Here is a 15,015-nt window from a genome sequence, read left to right as displayed (position 1 = left end):
GCGTTGGTGTGAGGAGTTGGCTTGGGACGCCAGCTCTTAGCAGCAGCACCAGGGTTCGGATCCCACATGAGGGCCAGTGATGCTGTGCCCACTACAGCTAAGATGGTGAACAACAGCTTGACATGGAGCTGGGCTGCTGTGAGTTGCCGGTGACGGTGTAGGCTGCAGTGAGGCTGGCCGGCAGCAGGTGTGAGCTTTCGTGAGCTGCCGTGAGCCGCCACAGTGAACGGCCGTCCAATGGCCAGCGAGTGACTGCCTCACCCAGGAAGAGCGCAATGATAATACCAACATGGGCCAGTGAAGCGACGTCCTCCACAACTAGACTGAAGAACAAAAGGACAGCAACTCATCATATCTTTTTAAGGGATACAATTCAACCCATAACAGGAACAGGTGGTTCCACTGAATTTCTCCCAGGGGGCAGCCATGACCCTGGCTCTGGCTTTCACATGTTAGATTTACAGATGACTGGTCACCGTGGATGTCCCCAGCCCTGACCTGGACAGAAATGTCAGGACTGGCCAAGACCAAACTTGGTACCACGTGTCCCCTGCTGGCCAGGTATAGCAAAAGCAGACTGGCTCCTGCAAGATACAAGCAGCAGAGACCCTTGGAAACCTCATATTTTTTAGCCATGGAAGAGCCCTCAGTCTTGAGGCTGAGGTGGCCAACTGGAATGGTTTTGAAGGTCTAAAGGCCATGAGCATCGCTTTGGCATCTAACTGACCTGGGTTTGCATTCTGCCTGGCTGCCTGGCTGCCTGGCTGGGTGACCCTGGGATGGTTGCTCAGGCTCTCTGTGTTTCGGTCACCTCCTGAGGGAGCAAAGGGGGTTGTACATGTTCCAACATCACTCAGGGCTGGGCACAGAGTGGTTGGTCAGTACCTGACAACTACTTGCTATAAAAATATTCACTACTTTAGTAAAAGAGTTAATTTTCTACAGTGCTCTTAAAACAAACCAGGCAGATGATAAATGCTAATGAAGTAATTTATATTCTTGGCATCTACTATCTGTCAGATTTGTTCTCCTTGGATCCCTAAGGGCCTAGATGTGCCAGTATTAATAATAATAAATAATGTAATTTCATATATATATATATATGAAAAATCAAGCTCATAAATAGAGAAACAGATTGGTGGTTGCCAGAGTCAGAGGGTGGAGGGTGGGAGAAATGGGTGAACTGTTTTTATTGGTTTTTTTTTTTTTAGTTTAAATAAATTTATTTAAAAAATAATATATAATAATATTATTATTGGCATTTCTAGGCCCTTAGGGGGTCCAAGGAGATATAATTATGGTGTTCCACAAAGCCAGGATGTTATCACATTGCACTAAGCCACATCTTTGATTAATAAAAGAGAAGGAAAATTATCTCGTGGATTTGGGGTCACTAACATTTTTCCTGAGAATAATCTTAGCTGTTGTCAGTTTTATTTATTTACTTATTTATTTATTATTTATTTTTACTTAGGCCTCTCCATATGAATTCAATCAGGACTTCAAGGGCGTGCTTATTTCTTGCTGCAAAGAGCATTATGAAGGTGCAGGCAATGATTCTAGTGGGTTAATGGGATCAAACCACTCCTAGGCTGACCCACCGTCCTGGTTGCTGGGGACCAAAAGGTTTCTTGGGAATGTGGAAACTTCCCGTGCTAAAACCGGGCCAGTCCCAGGAAACTGACACTTGGTCACCCTACCCCCTTTACACCTTGCTTGGACCAGAAGCTCACACTCCCAGAAGAAAGATTGACTCAAGCCCAGGAAGAGGTTAAGAGCTGACTAATCTGGCTTTGAATTCTAGCTCTGGCACAAATTAGCTGTGTGACCTTGGGTAGGTCACTTAACCTTTCTGAACTTTGATCTATAAAGCTGGGAAGTTGTAGATATTCTGATAAGGTATGCGAGCACGTGGCTTGGAGCCTGGCACAAGCAGGTCTCCAATGGGGTCATTTGGCTGTGGTTTCTGCCTTTCATGTCTGGTCGCTGGCTCCTGGTTAGAGACGCAAGGTTCCCAGAAAGGGCCCCTACTCCCCTGGGGAGGCTGAATAAGGCAGGTGGTTAGAGCAGACACATGCACACCCTGATTGGTCATACCCGACTTGACTTGCCTTGGTTGCTTGGCCGCCATCTTCCTCTCTGGACATGAGCTCAAGGAGAGCCCTGGACCAATTTGCTGACTTCTGTACATTTAGAGCCAGCTTAGGGCTGGGGTGCACAGCAGATATCTCATAAGTACCAAATGTTTTTCAGATTAATATATGCACTCCCAGGGTATAAGGGGGAAACTCAGGGCCTAGGTAGGGTTGGAGCACAAGGAGAGGGTGAGGCAGCCTGGATTGGTCCGTCTGGTAAAAGGGGTGGGCAAGCACTAGAGATAGAAGAGGTTTGGGGTCCCAGGGAGATGGTTTAGTTCTGGGTTTGATACATGACCTCAGGCAAGTCCCTTCCTCTCTCAGAATGTCAGTTCCCACATCTGCAAAATGGGATGGTTACTGTGCCTGCCTCAAAGGGTTATTGTGAGATTAGAGATTGTACAAGGAACCCTTAGCCTGGGTCCTAGACCTGCTGCTCAGTGCCCACTGAGTGCTATACACACACACACACACACACACACACACACACACACACACACACACATATGGACTCTATCCCCATATGGCCACACACTCTGCCTGACCCAGCCCCTGCTCCAGTCCTACCATTTACTTGCTGTGTGACCTTGGCCAAGTGATTTTCCCTCTCTGAGCTCCCTTCCATTATCTCATGCTCTCTAGCATGAAATAATAGTCCCCATATTGGTGAGTTTTGGTGAAGATGAATTGAGATGATACTCACAAAGTATTTAGCCCAGTGCCGGGCACATAACCAGTGTTCATTTGGAGTAAGCAACTGGTATAGTCCCCAGGATGATCATACACACACACACACACACACACACACACACACACACACACTCACACTCACATGATTTCCAGGTCCTGGTAGCTTATTGGAGTCCTTCAACCACACAGGGCTTCAGCATGTAACACACCAGATTTTGGTGCACACCAAATCTTTGCCACACCACGGGTATCTGTCCCACAGTTATACTCACATAGGCACCACCGTGCTCTCTTGGGTTCCCCAGTCCCCACCAGTCATCACCCACCAGGTCCCCACCAGTAATCACCCACCAGGTCCCCACCAGTCACCACCACTGAGGCTGGTTAACAAAAACACAACATCAAATGCCTTTACTTCTGAGGTCTTCCCTTTAAGGGAAGGCATGAAATAGAACATTCTTTTTTTGGAGGGAAAGGGATTTAATTTTTAAAAAAGGTATAATTAGTCAAATACTGATCTCAGGCCTTCTCTGTGTGCGTGGGCCCAGTCCTGGCTGGCTGCATCCCCACAGCAGCCCCACCTTACCCCAGGGACCGGGGTGGCACCAGGAGGGGCATGGGGGCGGCCAGTGGGTCCCTGCCAGGTGGGGAAAGCAGGCAGGGTGGGGCCACTGGACGGGCAGGATGTCACCAGTGCAGAAAGTCCCGAATGAGCTTCCAGAGCTTGGTGACCCACAGGTTGACGCCAAGATCCATCAGGTACTGGATCTCGGGAGTGAGCATGCGACGACAGAGCTGTGCGTGCCGGTGCCCAATGCTCTTCTTGAGGTTGTAGCCCAGGATGGACTTGGCGCCCAGGGGCTGCCAGGGTTGCATGGCCGAGTCCTGAATGGCAGTGGCGTCCACGGCATGTCCCCCATCGATGCAGATACGCCGCATGTGCTCATTAGCGCGTCGCAGAGCGGCCACCTCGCGGGCCATGCGCTCCCGCCCGAACGCCTCCACCTTGCGCCAGAAGCTGGTGTTGAAGTGGCGGTAGAGGCGGGCATCCAGCACGTTCCAGGCGGTGGCACGCTGGTACAGCTCGCCGGACAGGCGGGGCACGGCAGAGGCGCGGCGCGCATTGAGTTTGAAGTAGAGCACGTCCTCCAGCTCCCAGCACAGCAGGTCCTTGAGCAGCACCAGGGACTCATCGAAGTACTCCTGCAGGAGCACCAGGTGGAAGCGGCGCTCCACCTCCAGGATGTGCTCCTGCACCTGCGGGCTGCTGGGGTCCAGGCCACTGTCGTAACCCAGGTCGAAGAAGAGCAGATTGCGGAGGTAGTGGGCGTTGTAGCCGTTGGGGTCATAGTAGCGGTCAGGGTCCTGCAGGAACTCGGCCAGCTTGTCGTGGCTGGAGAGCTTCCACGTGAAGGGCACCACCGAGCCGAAGTAGTGGAAGGAGGACTCGAAAAGGCGGGCGGGATCGCGGAGCACGGTGATGAAGGTGGCGTTGGGCGGCAGCAGGCCCCGGACCTCATCGTAATGGAAGCGCATATGGTTGCAGATGATGTTGAAACAGGCCCCCGGACGGTAGTCCTGCACCAGGCTGCGGGCGAAGAAGGCCGGGTAGTCGAAGTCGTTGCGGCCGTTGGGGAAGGCGAACTTGAGCCCATGCTTCTGGCCGAAGCGGAACAGGATGTTGAGCAGTGTGCTACTGGCCGTCTTGTGTGTCTTCATGAACACGATGTCGCGCCGAGGCTGGCACCCTCCCGCCGAGCCGTTGGCTGGGGTCGCTGTCTCTGGCTCACCCGGGGCTGGGGAGCAGGGCGCTGCACCCTCCGGGGTCCTGCTGGGGACAGAGTGGTGGGTAGAGCCTCAGAGGCTGCTGGGGACCCCAGGTGTCAGAACCCCGAGCCCTGGTGTCTAGAGAACAGGGTTGTTGGGGATAGTGGTGGTGGTGGAGCCCAGATGGGGCATCGGGCTTCAATGCCTAGGCCTTTGGTTCGGCCTCTCTGGCCTCATGTTCCTCATCTATGAAATGCAGGAAATAACAGGCCCTATTTGTGGTGTTGGTCTGAGGTCAAAGTGAAATGAGCACGCTGGTTCATGTCTCATTCGTGGCCACTGAGTCCTTGTAGATTTATCATGAATTAGCATTAGGTTGAACTATGTGAAATTTTGTAGGCCAAAAATGGTCAATTATCAGTAATTTCCTCTAGTTCAACTTAATACGACCTATGAAGGGCATAGGTTATTCCAGGCCTAAGCTGAGCAGCCCCATGGGAGGCGGGATAGCCTCATGGCTAGGGGCCAGGGTTGGAGGCAGACCGACCCCAGTTTGAATCCAGGTCCTGTGCCAGCTGAATGCTCTTGAACAAGTCACCCCCACCTCCCAGCCCCATTGGAGCCTCAGATGATGGTAATCCAAGCCCTGTACACAGATGGTATTATCTGATTCTTATGCTACATAAGGCAGGCCCCGTTATGCCCATTTCACAGATGAGGACACTGAAGCCCAGGGTTACACAGTGAGTTCTGCCCTCCATAGAATTTCTACCCAGCACAGTATGGTATAGGGCACAGGGTGCCCCCTCACCTCCACCCCACCCTTAGCCACCCAGGAGGGCCACTCACATGGAGGCCAGGCCAGCATGCAGCGGGGGGACGGCATATGAGTACAGTAGCAGCAGGAAGCTGGTGAAGAGTGCTCCCAGCACCAGCCCCTTGGCCATCGACTCCCAGCGCTTCTTCTGTGGCAGAGGCATCTCAGGCACCTGTGGGGGGCACAGAGCAGGGCATCAGGAGGCTGACCCCAGGGAGCCCCCACCACTTCCCCAGGCCTGGCTGGGTTGAGGGACAGCCTTTGACATTGGGCCCTGCTTTCACCAGCTCTGTGGCCCCCCAACAAGGTTCAGACAGGGACAGAGAGACAATTACACAGAGAGACACAGCGAAAGGGTTGCAGACAGAGATGGTGGGTGAAGCCAATGCAGAGAGGTTGGAGAGTGGGGCAGTGAGAAGGTTCTATTGCCTGGTTCAGTTTTAATTTTTAAGCTGAGTGGTGGGGTGGGTACATGGGTGTTCATCAGTTTACTTTTTATACCTTTTGGACTTCATAATGAAATCGTTTTCTAAGAAGGAAAAGAAGACCCTCTCCTATTGCCCATTCCCCCAGGCCTGGGGCCAGAGCTGTCTACAGAGAGGGGCCATGAATCCCTCACCTTTCAGAAACCCCAGCCCCACCCATCCCCTGTGCCACCCTTCTCAGCTGCTCAGTAATGGGCCGAGGCTCCTCATCTCTTTACTGGCCCCTGGGCTCCTGGGTCTGCAGGGGAGGCAGCTGGAGAAACTGAGGCTCAGAGTGAGGAAGGAAAGGGCTCAGACCAAACACTGCCAGGTTTGCCCACACACCCATGTCCTTTATGACTGCCAACAGGCAGGGTTGCCCAGGTGAATCTGAATTTCAGATAAACATCAAACAAATTTTTTAAAGTATAAGTATGACTCAAAGAGTGCATGGGATATACTTATACTAAAAATTATTCAATGTTTATCTAAAAATCAAATTTAAGGGCCGGCCAAGTGGCTCCGTTGGTTAAGAGTTAGCTTAAGAGCACGAGCTCTGAGCAACAGGGCTGCCGATTCGATTCCCACTTGGGCCAGTGATGCTGTGCCCAAGCTGAGCTGCTGCGAGCTGCCAACAGGTGACAGGATGGCTCAGCTGGTGAGAGCACGTGCTCCTAACAACAAGGTTGCCTGTTCGATGGTGGGCTACGCTCGCCCACAACTAAGACTGAACTCGGCACCTTAAGCAGAGCTGCCACCCGGATGGCTCAGTGGATAGAGCGTGCACTCTTAACAACAAGGCTGCTGGTTTGACTCCTGCATGGGATGGTGGCTATGCCCACCCACAACTAAGTTTGTAACACAGCACCTTGAGCTTAGAGGCCACGAACTGCCAACGGGCAGCCAGATGGCGGCTGGTGTCCTCCACAACTAAGATTGAAGCATAACAACTTGGCTGGTCCCCCTCCCCAATTCCCCAATTAAAAAAATAAATAAATTAAATAAAATGTAACTGGGTGTCCTGGTATTTTTTGTTGTTGTTTTTAGTTTTCTTTTGCGGGGGGGAGGGGGGGGAGGTGGCATGAGCTGTAATAGGGGTAGTTTATGCTGAGGGGCAGGCGTCCAGGAAAGAGCTGGGACTCAGGAGCCTTCCCCCCTCCCCTTAGCTGCAAGGCCAAGGTACAAAACTTTCCACTCCTGTTCCAGTGCATTCAGCATGGGACCCTGGGCCCAAGGCCACAAGAGGTCATGCGTGCTGTCTTGTGAGCCTGGCACCTGGTGAATGTTTGGTCAATGAACCCCCACAAACACATGCATGGCATGTCACCACTATCCCTGAGGACAGAGGCCAAACAGCTCGCCTGGAGGAGGATACCACATACTTCCCCCTGGAAAAGTTACTCAAGGCACTAAATCCCTCCCAGAGAAAGGGCACTCCAGGCCCACCCCACTAACCACAATAGTCCCTGAGTCCTCAGCTCATCATCTAGAAATTTCTCCTCACAGGAAAGGACAAGAAGAGGCATTTGCAGAGGAGGAAAATATACAAGAGGGAATTTGGCCTCCCTCATGACAATGACATATCCCTGTTCACTCAGGTGGGCCAGGTGGACAGGGTTGGGGGTGGATGGGAGTGTGAGAGAGTTTCGGAGGGCAGTTCTATCAAAGGAGAAAGGTACAAGCTCTCTGAATTCCAACTATTTTATGGAAATACTTGGGCAAAGTCACACTTGCAAGGGTGTTCACAGCAGCTTGCTCAGAAATACAAAAAAATTTAGAAACAACCTCAGGGTCCATCAGCAGGGAACTGTTACACAAACCAAGGCCTGTTCCCAGATGGAATCATCTGTAACAATTTTAAAAAACAAAACAAAAAACAAGGCAGAGCTAAGTGGATTGACTCAAAAACACACCATGATCTATTAATGAGGAAAAAAGAAAGTTCCAGAACACTACGCCCCCAAATCCATATACGTATGTAAGTAAATATACATGTAGGCCCACAAACAACTGGAAGGCAGTATTTAAATTTTTAACAGTGGTATCGTCTGCATAGCTGGGGGAGGGGTATATAAGGAAATATTTTTCTATGCTATGCATTTCTGCAATGGTTGCATTTTTTTAAATGAGCATGTGTGACGGTTTTAATCAGAAAAAGGCAATAAAATATATTTAATATATTTAAATAATAGATCATAAAGTTTGTGAGATGGGGTAAGCCAGCTAGCCATGGTCTGGTCACAGAGGGGCCGCAGGAAGGGAAGGTGCCGACCTCAGCCTCTGAAAGATCCAGTTCTGCATTTCAATCACAGGAACCCTGTGGAGCCTCAGTTTTCATCTGTAAAATGAGAGGCTGGTAGCCCTGCTCACTAGCTCTTTCTGAGATGGGGCAGGCAAAGTGATTAGAACATAGGTATCACTCAGAGTTAGCTGCTCCAATCCTGAGCCCCCAGGGACTTGCTCTGGGCCTTTGTCACCCTCAGGGTGGGTCCCCCTGAACAAGGAGTGGCCACTGGGCCTCCCCACCAAGAATAAACCTGCCCCATGCTTCAAGTGTCCCCATCAGCCTCCTGCTCCCTGAGGGCCCAGAGGAAAACAGGGCAGAGCCCTGGGTCAGGCGAGAACCACAGACTCAGGCCCAAATTCTGAGTGGAACCCCAGGCCTCAGTTTCTCTGACTTTAAAATGAAGAGGGGTTAGGATTCCCTCCTTCAGAAAATCTCCTGGGCCCACCCCTGCCCCAGCAGTCCCACTCACCAGGGCACTTTCCAGAACTCTGGGAGGCTGATAGCAGAGGTTCTGAGGTGAGGTAAAGGCCAGCCAGCAGGGGGCAGACTAGCCTCCCAGAACCATCAATCAGGCTCTGTCTGGCCCCGCCCAGGACGCCCCCCCAACCACCATCAATGCTTCATTCATTCATTCATTCATTCGTTTTCCCATTTGGGCTTCCTCAAACCGTGCTGGGCCTTGTCAAGTGCTGGGCCCTGGGCCATCCCACCCTCTGGTATCACTTTTTAGCCCCCAGTATGGGCCAGGGGCTAAGCAGGGTCTTCTCCAGAGCATTTCACTGACTCCACCCAGCTAACTCAGGAGGCAGACCCACTGTCACCCACATTTTGCAGACAGGGAAACTGAGGCTCCCGGAGGTAACTTGCCCAGGGTCATTCAGCAAGACAGAGTTCAGGGCTGGAATTTGAATCCAGGTCTGTCAGCCTCCAATGTGCAGTTTCCACCTTTGTCCATGGCAGCCCCCACCTGGGGTGTCCCAGGCCCAGACCAAAGCCCCAAAGAAGGAGGGTGTGTGCAGCCAAAAGTTCTATCACAGAAGGCTGAGGCATGGATGTGGACTTATGTCCCAGCAGCACAGTAGGGTTTGGCCTCTGTGGGCTGGGCCAGGGCAGCCAGGATGAAGGGTGGGAGGCAGAGGGGACCCTGGTGGCTGGTCCCTCCTGTCTCAGCAGCCTGAGGAATCCAAGGCGGTGGTTCCCTTCCTGCCTGGCCTTTTTTAACTTGGGTCATCGTTCACCCTCTGTAAGCTTCAGTTTCCTGTGTACAGTGGACACACAGCAGCAAAATAAGGGCAGACAGCACCCTTATCTGATCACAGGCAGAGCCCCTGGGTAGACTGAGGTAGATAAAGAAGCTGGCTGGCAGCCAGGAGCCCAGCTGGGGGGGAAATAGTTATGAGGCTGTGAGATTTGAATGAGAATGCATTCAATGCAGGTGGAGATCAATACATGTTAATTATTATTATCACTATTGACCAGGGCTCAGCCCCATTCATGGGCCTGGGTGTGTGAGAGGAGGGATCCCCTCCATGCTCAGTTGCCTGCAAGTCTGATGGTGATTCAGCTCTGAGCTCTTTGAGCCTGGCACCTGGTGAATGTCTGATGAATAAACCCCGACGACCTCAGGGCAGAATGTGGCTGGGGCTGATAACATATGTGTGAGAGCTACATATGTCAGTTATACATGGGAGAGTCACATGGAGCCAGCAGTTCTGCACCAGGGTCCTCGGTTTGAATCCCAGCTCTGCTGCTTCCTTGCTGTGTGCCCTAGGTAAGTTTGTGCCCTTCTCTGGCCCACGATTTCTCCTCCAAAATGATGATACCAACTCGCCCTCCATCACAGGGTGGTATGCCGAGCCTCTGTGTCCCACAAGGAAAGTGACCAGCACAGGGGTGGCACAGAGCAGACACTGGGCATTGTTATTATCATCATTATTATTACCCACCCAGGGTCCCAGTCATGACTCCTTCGAGGTGTGTGCCCACTGGCCCACGATGGAGGCTCACAGGCAGCTAATAGCACCAGGTCTAAGGCCATGGGTTACTGAGGACAATCTCAGCATGGCCCTCAGCCTCACAGCCTCCAGTCTGGAAGACAATGCAGCAGGAAGGCTGAGGCTCAGAGAGGGCAGGGCCACCCTCAAGGTCACACAGCACAGCAGCAGCAGACAGGACGAGACTCTAGATCTCCTTCTTCCTCTGCCTATGGAGGTGACAGTCTCAGGCATTCAGGGCAGATGGTCCCCCTTCCCTAGCCCGCCCCATCTATTCCTGCCCTTCTGGGTTACTCCAGCCACACTGCCCTCCATCTGTGCCAACGGCTGGCTCCAGGCCAGGTCCAGCAATCCTCCAGCTTGGCTGAACCAGCACCCTTCAAGGAATGAAGGAGAAACAGGACTCATCTTCACAACGAGCACACAGGGAAACCAAGCCCAGGATGGTAAACCTTCTGGCCTAGAGCAGGCAGGCCTCAGTCCCAGGGTGTCCTACTGCCCCAGGGACCCCTGTGCAATGATGGAGGAAGAGACACTCACCTTGGGCTGTGGCTGGCTGCCCCTTTCCTCTCCCTGCCTGAGCCATGTATGACTCCCAGGCTGCCTCTGCGGTCACTGGGAAACAGGAACGCTCCAATGACACCCAGCAGTATGGTGGCTGGCTCCCTCACGCTCCAGTGGGTGTGAATATTCATGAGTTCCCTCCCTGGGGATAGCAGGTGGCATGTCTCTGTATCCTGCAGGTGCTGCCCTGGCCCTCTGCCCTCTGGGTGGTCCCTGACCCTCTCTGGACCTCAGTAGCTGGGCAGCTCTTTCATCCAAGGGCTCAACAAGGTCCTGGGTGTCCTTGGGCCAAGGACACAAGCAGCTGCAGAGCTCTGCAGAGAGCCCAGGACAGGCTCGAAGGCCACAGGAGGGGCAAACAGGCAGCTGAGACAGCTCAAGGCCACAGGAAGGACAAGGAAGCAGCTGAGGAGGGGAGGCTAATTGCTCCTTGAAACACATCTCATTTAACACTGCCCTGTGTAAAGCACCATTAGTCCACTCCCCAGGTAAAGAAACCAAAGAAGGCTTGGAGAGATGAACTCACCAGTCTAAGGTCACACAGTTAGCAGAGGGTAGACAGCCAGACAGTCCAAAGGTGGACTTGCCAAACTCCAGAGCTTAAAGATGCTGAGATATGACCAGAGACCAAGGTTTGGGGGAGTCTGGGGGAGTCCAGAGAGCAAGCAACTCAGCCCAGAAGGCCTCTTGGAGAGAAGCACCTGACAGGGCTGGGAGGATGTATCTGATAAGATTTCGCCTCTCTGAGCTCCAAGTCCTTCATCAAAGAGGTACAGTACATAATCCTGCCTGTCCTGCCTCCACCCCTGTGTGAGGGATGATGGCACAGGTCACCCTGGACTAGCCTCGAGGGTTTTGGGCTAAATCAGAGATGCTGATTCTTCCCAAGGTCTCAGTAGGAAGAGGCAGTTCTAAGAGGCCGTTCTAGGGGGCCTGGCCCTAAACCCCAGAGCCCCTCAGGCTCAGTCCAGGTGCTGGAATCTCTCACTCCTTGTTCTTAGCCATGTTAAGGTCTGTCCTCTCTCATCCTTGCGCATGGACAGAGGGTGCCCAGAAAAGCTCCCTGCATCCTTCCTTCAGCACGGATGCCCAGAGCCCCTACCATGGCCCAGACATGGGGCTGTAAGTACCCAGGTGTCACCATCAATTAATAATAATCATTATTGTGACAGCCATTTATCCACACTGAGCCCTTTCATAGGTTGAGCCGCTGCTAGCCCCTCCCAGGGAGCAGCAGGCATCTGACATTTTGTCATGAGTACTCTGCCCCAAAGCCCCATCCAGCCTGGGAGCAGCCCCCCAGGCGCCCATAAAATACCAGAGCTTACACAGCCACAGGAGAGGTTCAGAGTCCCTATCCGAGAGCTAGATCAGGTCCAGGCATGGGGTAGAGTTGTTTTATCTTTTCTGGGCTGAGCGAACTTAAAGACAGATATATGGGATGAGTCCTGGTAAAGCTGGCATCAAATAACCAGGATGGTGGTTTGGACCAATCAGAGTCCAGCCCATGCTCAGGACTTCCCATGCATCACGCATAATCCTCTTGGGAAGCCCCTGTTAGCACCCCTACTTTATAGAGGAGGGAGCTGAAGCTCAAGGAGGGGAAGTGACAAAGCTCAGTGTCGCATGGGGTTAAGAACTGGGCTTTGTCACTTCCCCTCCTTGAGGTGGGAGTGGACCTCAGGCTCTTGAACAAAAGGTGAGCTCATGGATGGGGTTAAGCTTTCCAGAGTAGAGAGCCATGAACGGCAGAACCTGCACCTCCAGCCCTGCCAAGGAGGGTGCCCTGAAAGCAGAGCTAGGAGCTACGGAGGCTGGTGGTGGTGGGATGGAGTCTCTTCCCAGAGTTATCAGTGACATCAGCTCTAGCTGGTACTCCTCCCAAAGAAAAAAAATTTTTTTAATTATAGAAACAGTCCATGCTCACTGAAAAAAAATTTAGACAATTACAGAAAAATATAAAGAAGACAATAAAAAGGGCTCCATCCCCAGAAGTCACTACCCTAAAGCTTTAGCATAAGCCTCCTCGTGTTTTTTCTATCTATATATGTATATAGATGATGGGAGGGTTCTCTTTTGGGGAGCGTATTTTGTTTTTAACTTGCTTCCCCCCACACACACACACACACATCAATAGATTGTGGACATTGTTTTGTGACCACGATGAATTTTAAATTGATCTGTTCACAAGTATTTACTGAGCGCCTGCACCTATATTTCCCAGGCTCCAGACCCAAGCTCCCTAACCCCCAGATTTCACATCTGAGGAAACTGAGACACAGATGGGGAAGGACTCACCTAAGTCCCTATGGCAAGTCAGGGCACCACTGGAATCAAGTGAGGTGCCCAAGCCATACCTCATTTCTGCCCTGGAACTGGCAAGAGGGAACTGGAAAGAGGGTATTCTCTGGGACCCCACTTTCTCCCAACCATCGCTTCTCACCTGTTGATTCCATCAGCCCCCAGCCCACTGATCCCCAGGGCACCTCTGCTCTGTCCTGCCCTCCCTGTCTGGAGAACGATAGGGCTCCTAACAGGGCTTGTCTGTATTCCTCACTCAGTCAAAGCAAAGCAAGGAGCCCTTCAAGAGCCTGCTACCATGCCTGGAATTCAACCATCTGTGCATCATTCTCCCAGTTAATCATCGCCTCTTTCACCAGGGTGGCACACTCAGTCCCTTAGACCCCAGAGAGAGGGAGGGACTGTAGGGGACACACTCCTCCCTTGATGACACGAAGGCATCAGACCCAAGCTCTCAAACATTGACCCATGACCATCGGACAAGGGGATGCCCTTGAAGCAGGCAGGCTTCTTTGTCCACAGGGGGCTTCCTTCAGGCAGCACTCTGCCTGAGAGAGAAGCAGGGAATAAAGCTGCCTGAGGTGGCAGCTGGAAACAGGGCTCTGTTGTCTCTGCTCTCAGCGTGGCAGCCTGCTCACCCCCCGAGTGTCAGGCAGAGCTGGGAGCTAGGGAGGCTAGAGGGGTGGGGTCCTGAGCTGGGGCTTTGGGACTGCACAGGCAGATCCAAGAGGCTAGGACCCCGAGGGGCACAGAGGTCTTGAGCAGGGCTGGGGTCCTGAGATGCAGGCCAGGACAAGACTCCTAGGATATATAGCCACCTTTGAACTATGTGACCTTGGGCAAGTCCCTGAATCTCCTTGAGCCTGTTTCCCTCTCAGGATAATGAGAATAGTAGCAATGCCTCCTTCGCAGGGCTAGGAACAGTGCAGCTGCATAGGGACTGCTCTGGTCCAGGCCTCCCCTCTGCCTTACACTCTGTGGGCCTCAGGTCACCTCCTTGGTAAAGGAAGAGATTGGATTCTCCCAACTGGACTGTCCTTATGAGGATTTCCATGGCACCTGTCACCCCAGCAACCCAGGTGATCAGGTGTCAGGCCTGCCACCCTCTCTCCCTTCCACCGGTGTGGGTTACTGCAGCCAGATGTGCACCCATCACTCTCCTGCTCTAGGCAGGTGGAGAGGGGGTCCCCATTGGGAAGAGACCACAGTCTTGCCCTGCGCTGTTACCACAGCGCTTGCTTGGTACTGAGGAGGAAGACCAAGCTGGTCCCCCTTCCTGGGCACTGGTCCAGGAAACAGGGGAACTGTTGAATTTCCTAGAGGACCCCTACTGGATACCAGGGTTTGTCCCATTCCCACAAGCCTCTCCTCGGTGGCCTTGCCCCTCTGTGATACAGGACAGGGCCTTCCCTAAGCAGAGGGTATCCGTCCCTTACCCTGGCCCCCAGCCCCTGCTCTGACAGCCCTCCTTCTGGGGAGGGCTGGTGGAAATAGGGTAGATTCCTGCCCCTCCTCCCTCAGGGCGCAGGCTGCTGTGTCCAAGATTAATCATTAATGGACTTCCAGCTCAGCCCCACCCATCCCATGTTTAGGGACTGGGTAAACCCTGGAAATGGGGATCCTAGGGAAGAAACCAAGGGCAAGGTGAGCCCCAATCTGCGCCCTCCCTGGCTCCAGCCTGCCCACCCACCCGCTGTCAGCCGGACCCTGAAGCTGTAGTGTAGCACTCGGACCACTGAGGTCCGAGAGTCTGTCTGACTCGCGCAATCCCAATTTGAAGGTTAGGATAGTTCAGGTCGGGACCCAAGGGGGTAGACTGAGGCAGGGCGTCAGCTGGTGATGGGTACTGGGTCCCCAAGACGTACCTTGTCCCTTTCCTCCTCGAGCTTGGCGTGATGGCTCGGCCCGGGCCGCGCCGCCCGGGCGCTTACTAGGCGGCGGGGCGTACCCGCCGGAGCCCCCCGCTCCACCGGGCCTGGACCATGCTCCCGCCCCG

The 15,015-nt window shown here is 53.0% G+C and overlaps 1 protein-coding gene across 4 annotated transcripts; it reads right to left on the bottom strand.

The window, feature by feature from the left end:
• Window positions 1-3,209: 3,209 nt before the first annotated feature.
• On the bottom strand, window positions 3,210-15,009 carry GAL3ST1 (galactose-3-O-sulfotransferase 1). 4 transcript variants are annotated; one of them, XM_019643184.1, is made up of 3 exons: window positions 14,885-15,009; window positions 5,442-5,581; window positions 3,210-4,656 (listed from the first exon to the last, which is right to left on the bottom strand). In XM_019643184.1, exons 2-3 carry the CDS (start codon window positions 5,570-5,572, stop codon window positions 3,513-3,515), a joined length of 1,275 nt encoding a protein of 424 aa, XP_019498729.1. In that variant the 5' UTR covers window positions 5,573-5,581; window positions 14,885-15,009; the 3' UTR covers window positions 3,210-3,512. The 4 variants fall into 4 exon arrangements, with proteins under 4 accessions (XP_019498729.1, XP_019498731.1, XP_019498728.1 ...); XM_019643186.1 differs by having other exon boundaries at window positions 3,210-4,653; XM_019643183.1 differs by lacking the exon at window positions 14,885-15,009 and adding an exon at window positions 10,695-11,163.
• Between the last annotated feature and the right edge of the window lie 6 nt (window positions 15,010-15,015).

This window comes from Hipposideros armiger, unplaced genomic scaffold (assembly GCF_001890085.2).
Source record: "Hipposideros armiger isolate ML-2016 unplaced genomic scaffold, ASM189008v1 scaffold_75, whole genome shotgun sequence".
NCBI classification, from domain to species: domain Eukaryota; kingdom Metazoa; phylum Chordata; class Mammalia; order Chiroptera; family Hipposideridae; genus Hipposideros; species Hipposideros armiger.
The sequence above is the reverse complement of the archived record's forward strand: the minus strand, read 5'-3'. Positions and strand labels throughout refer to the sequence as shown.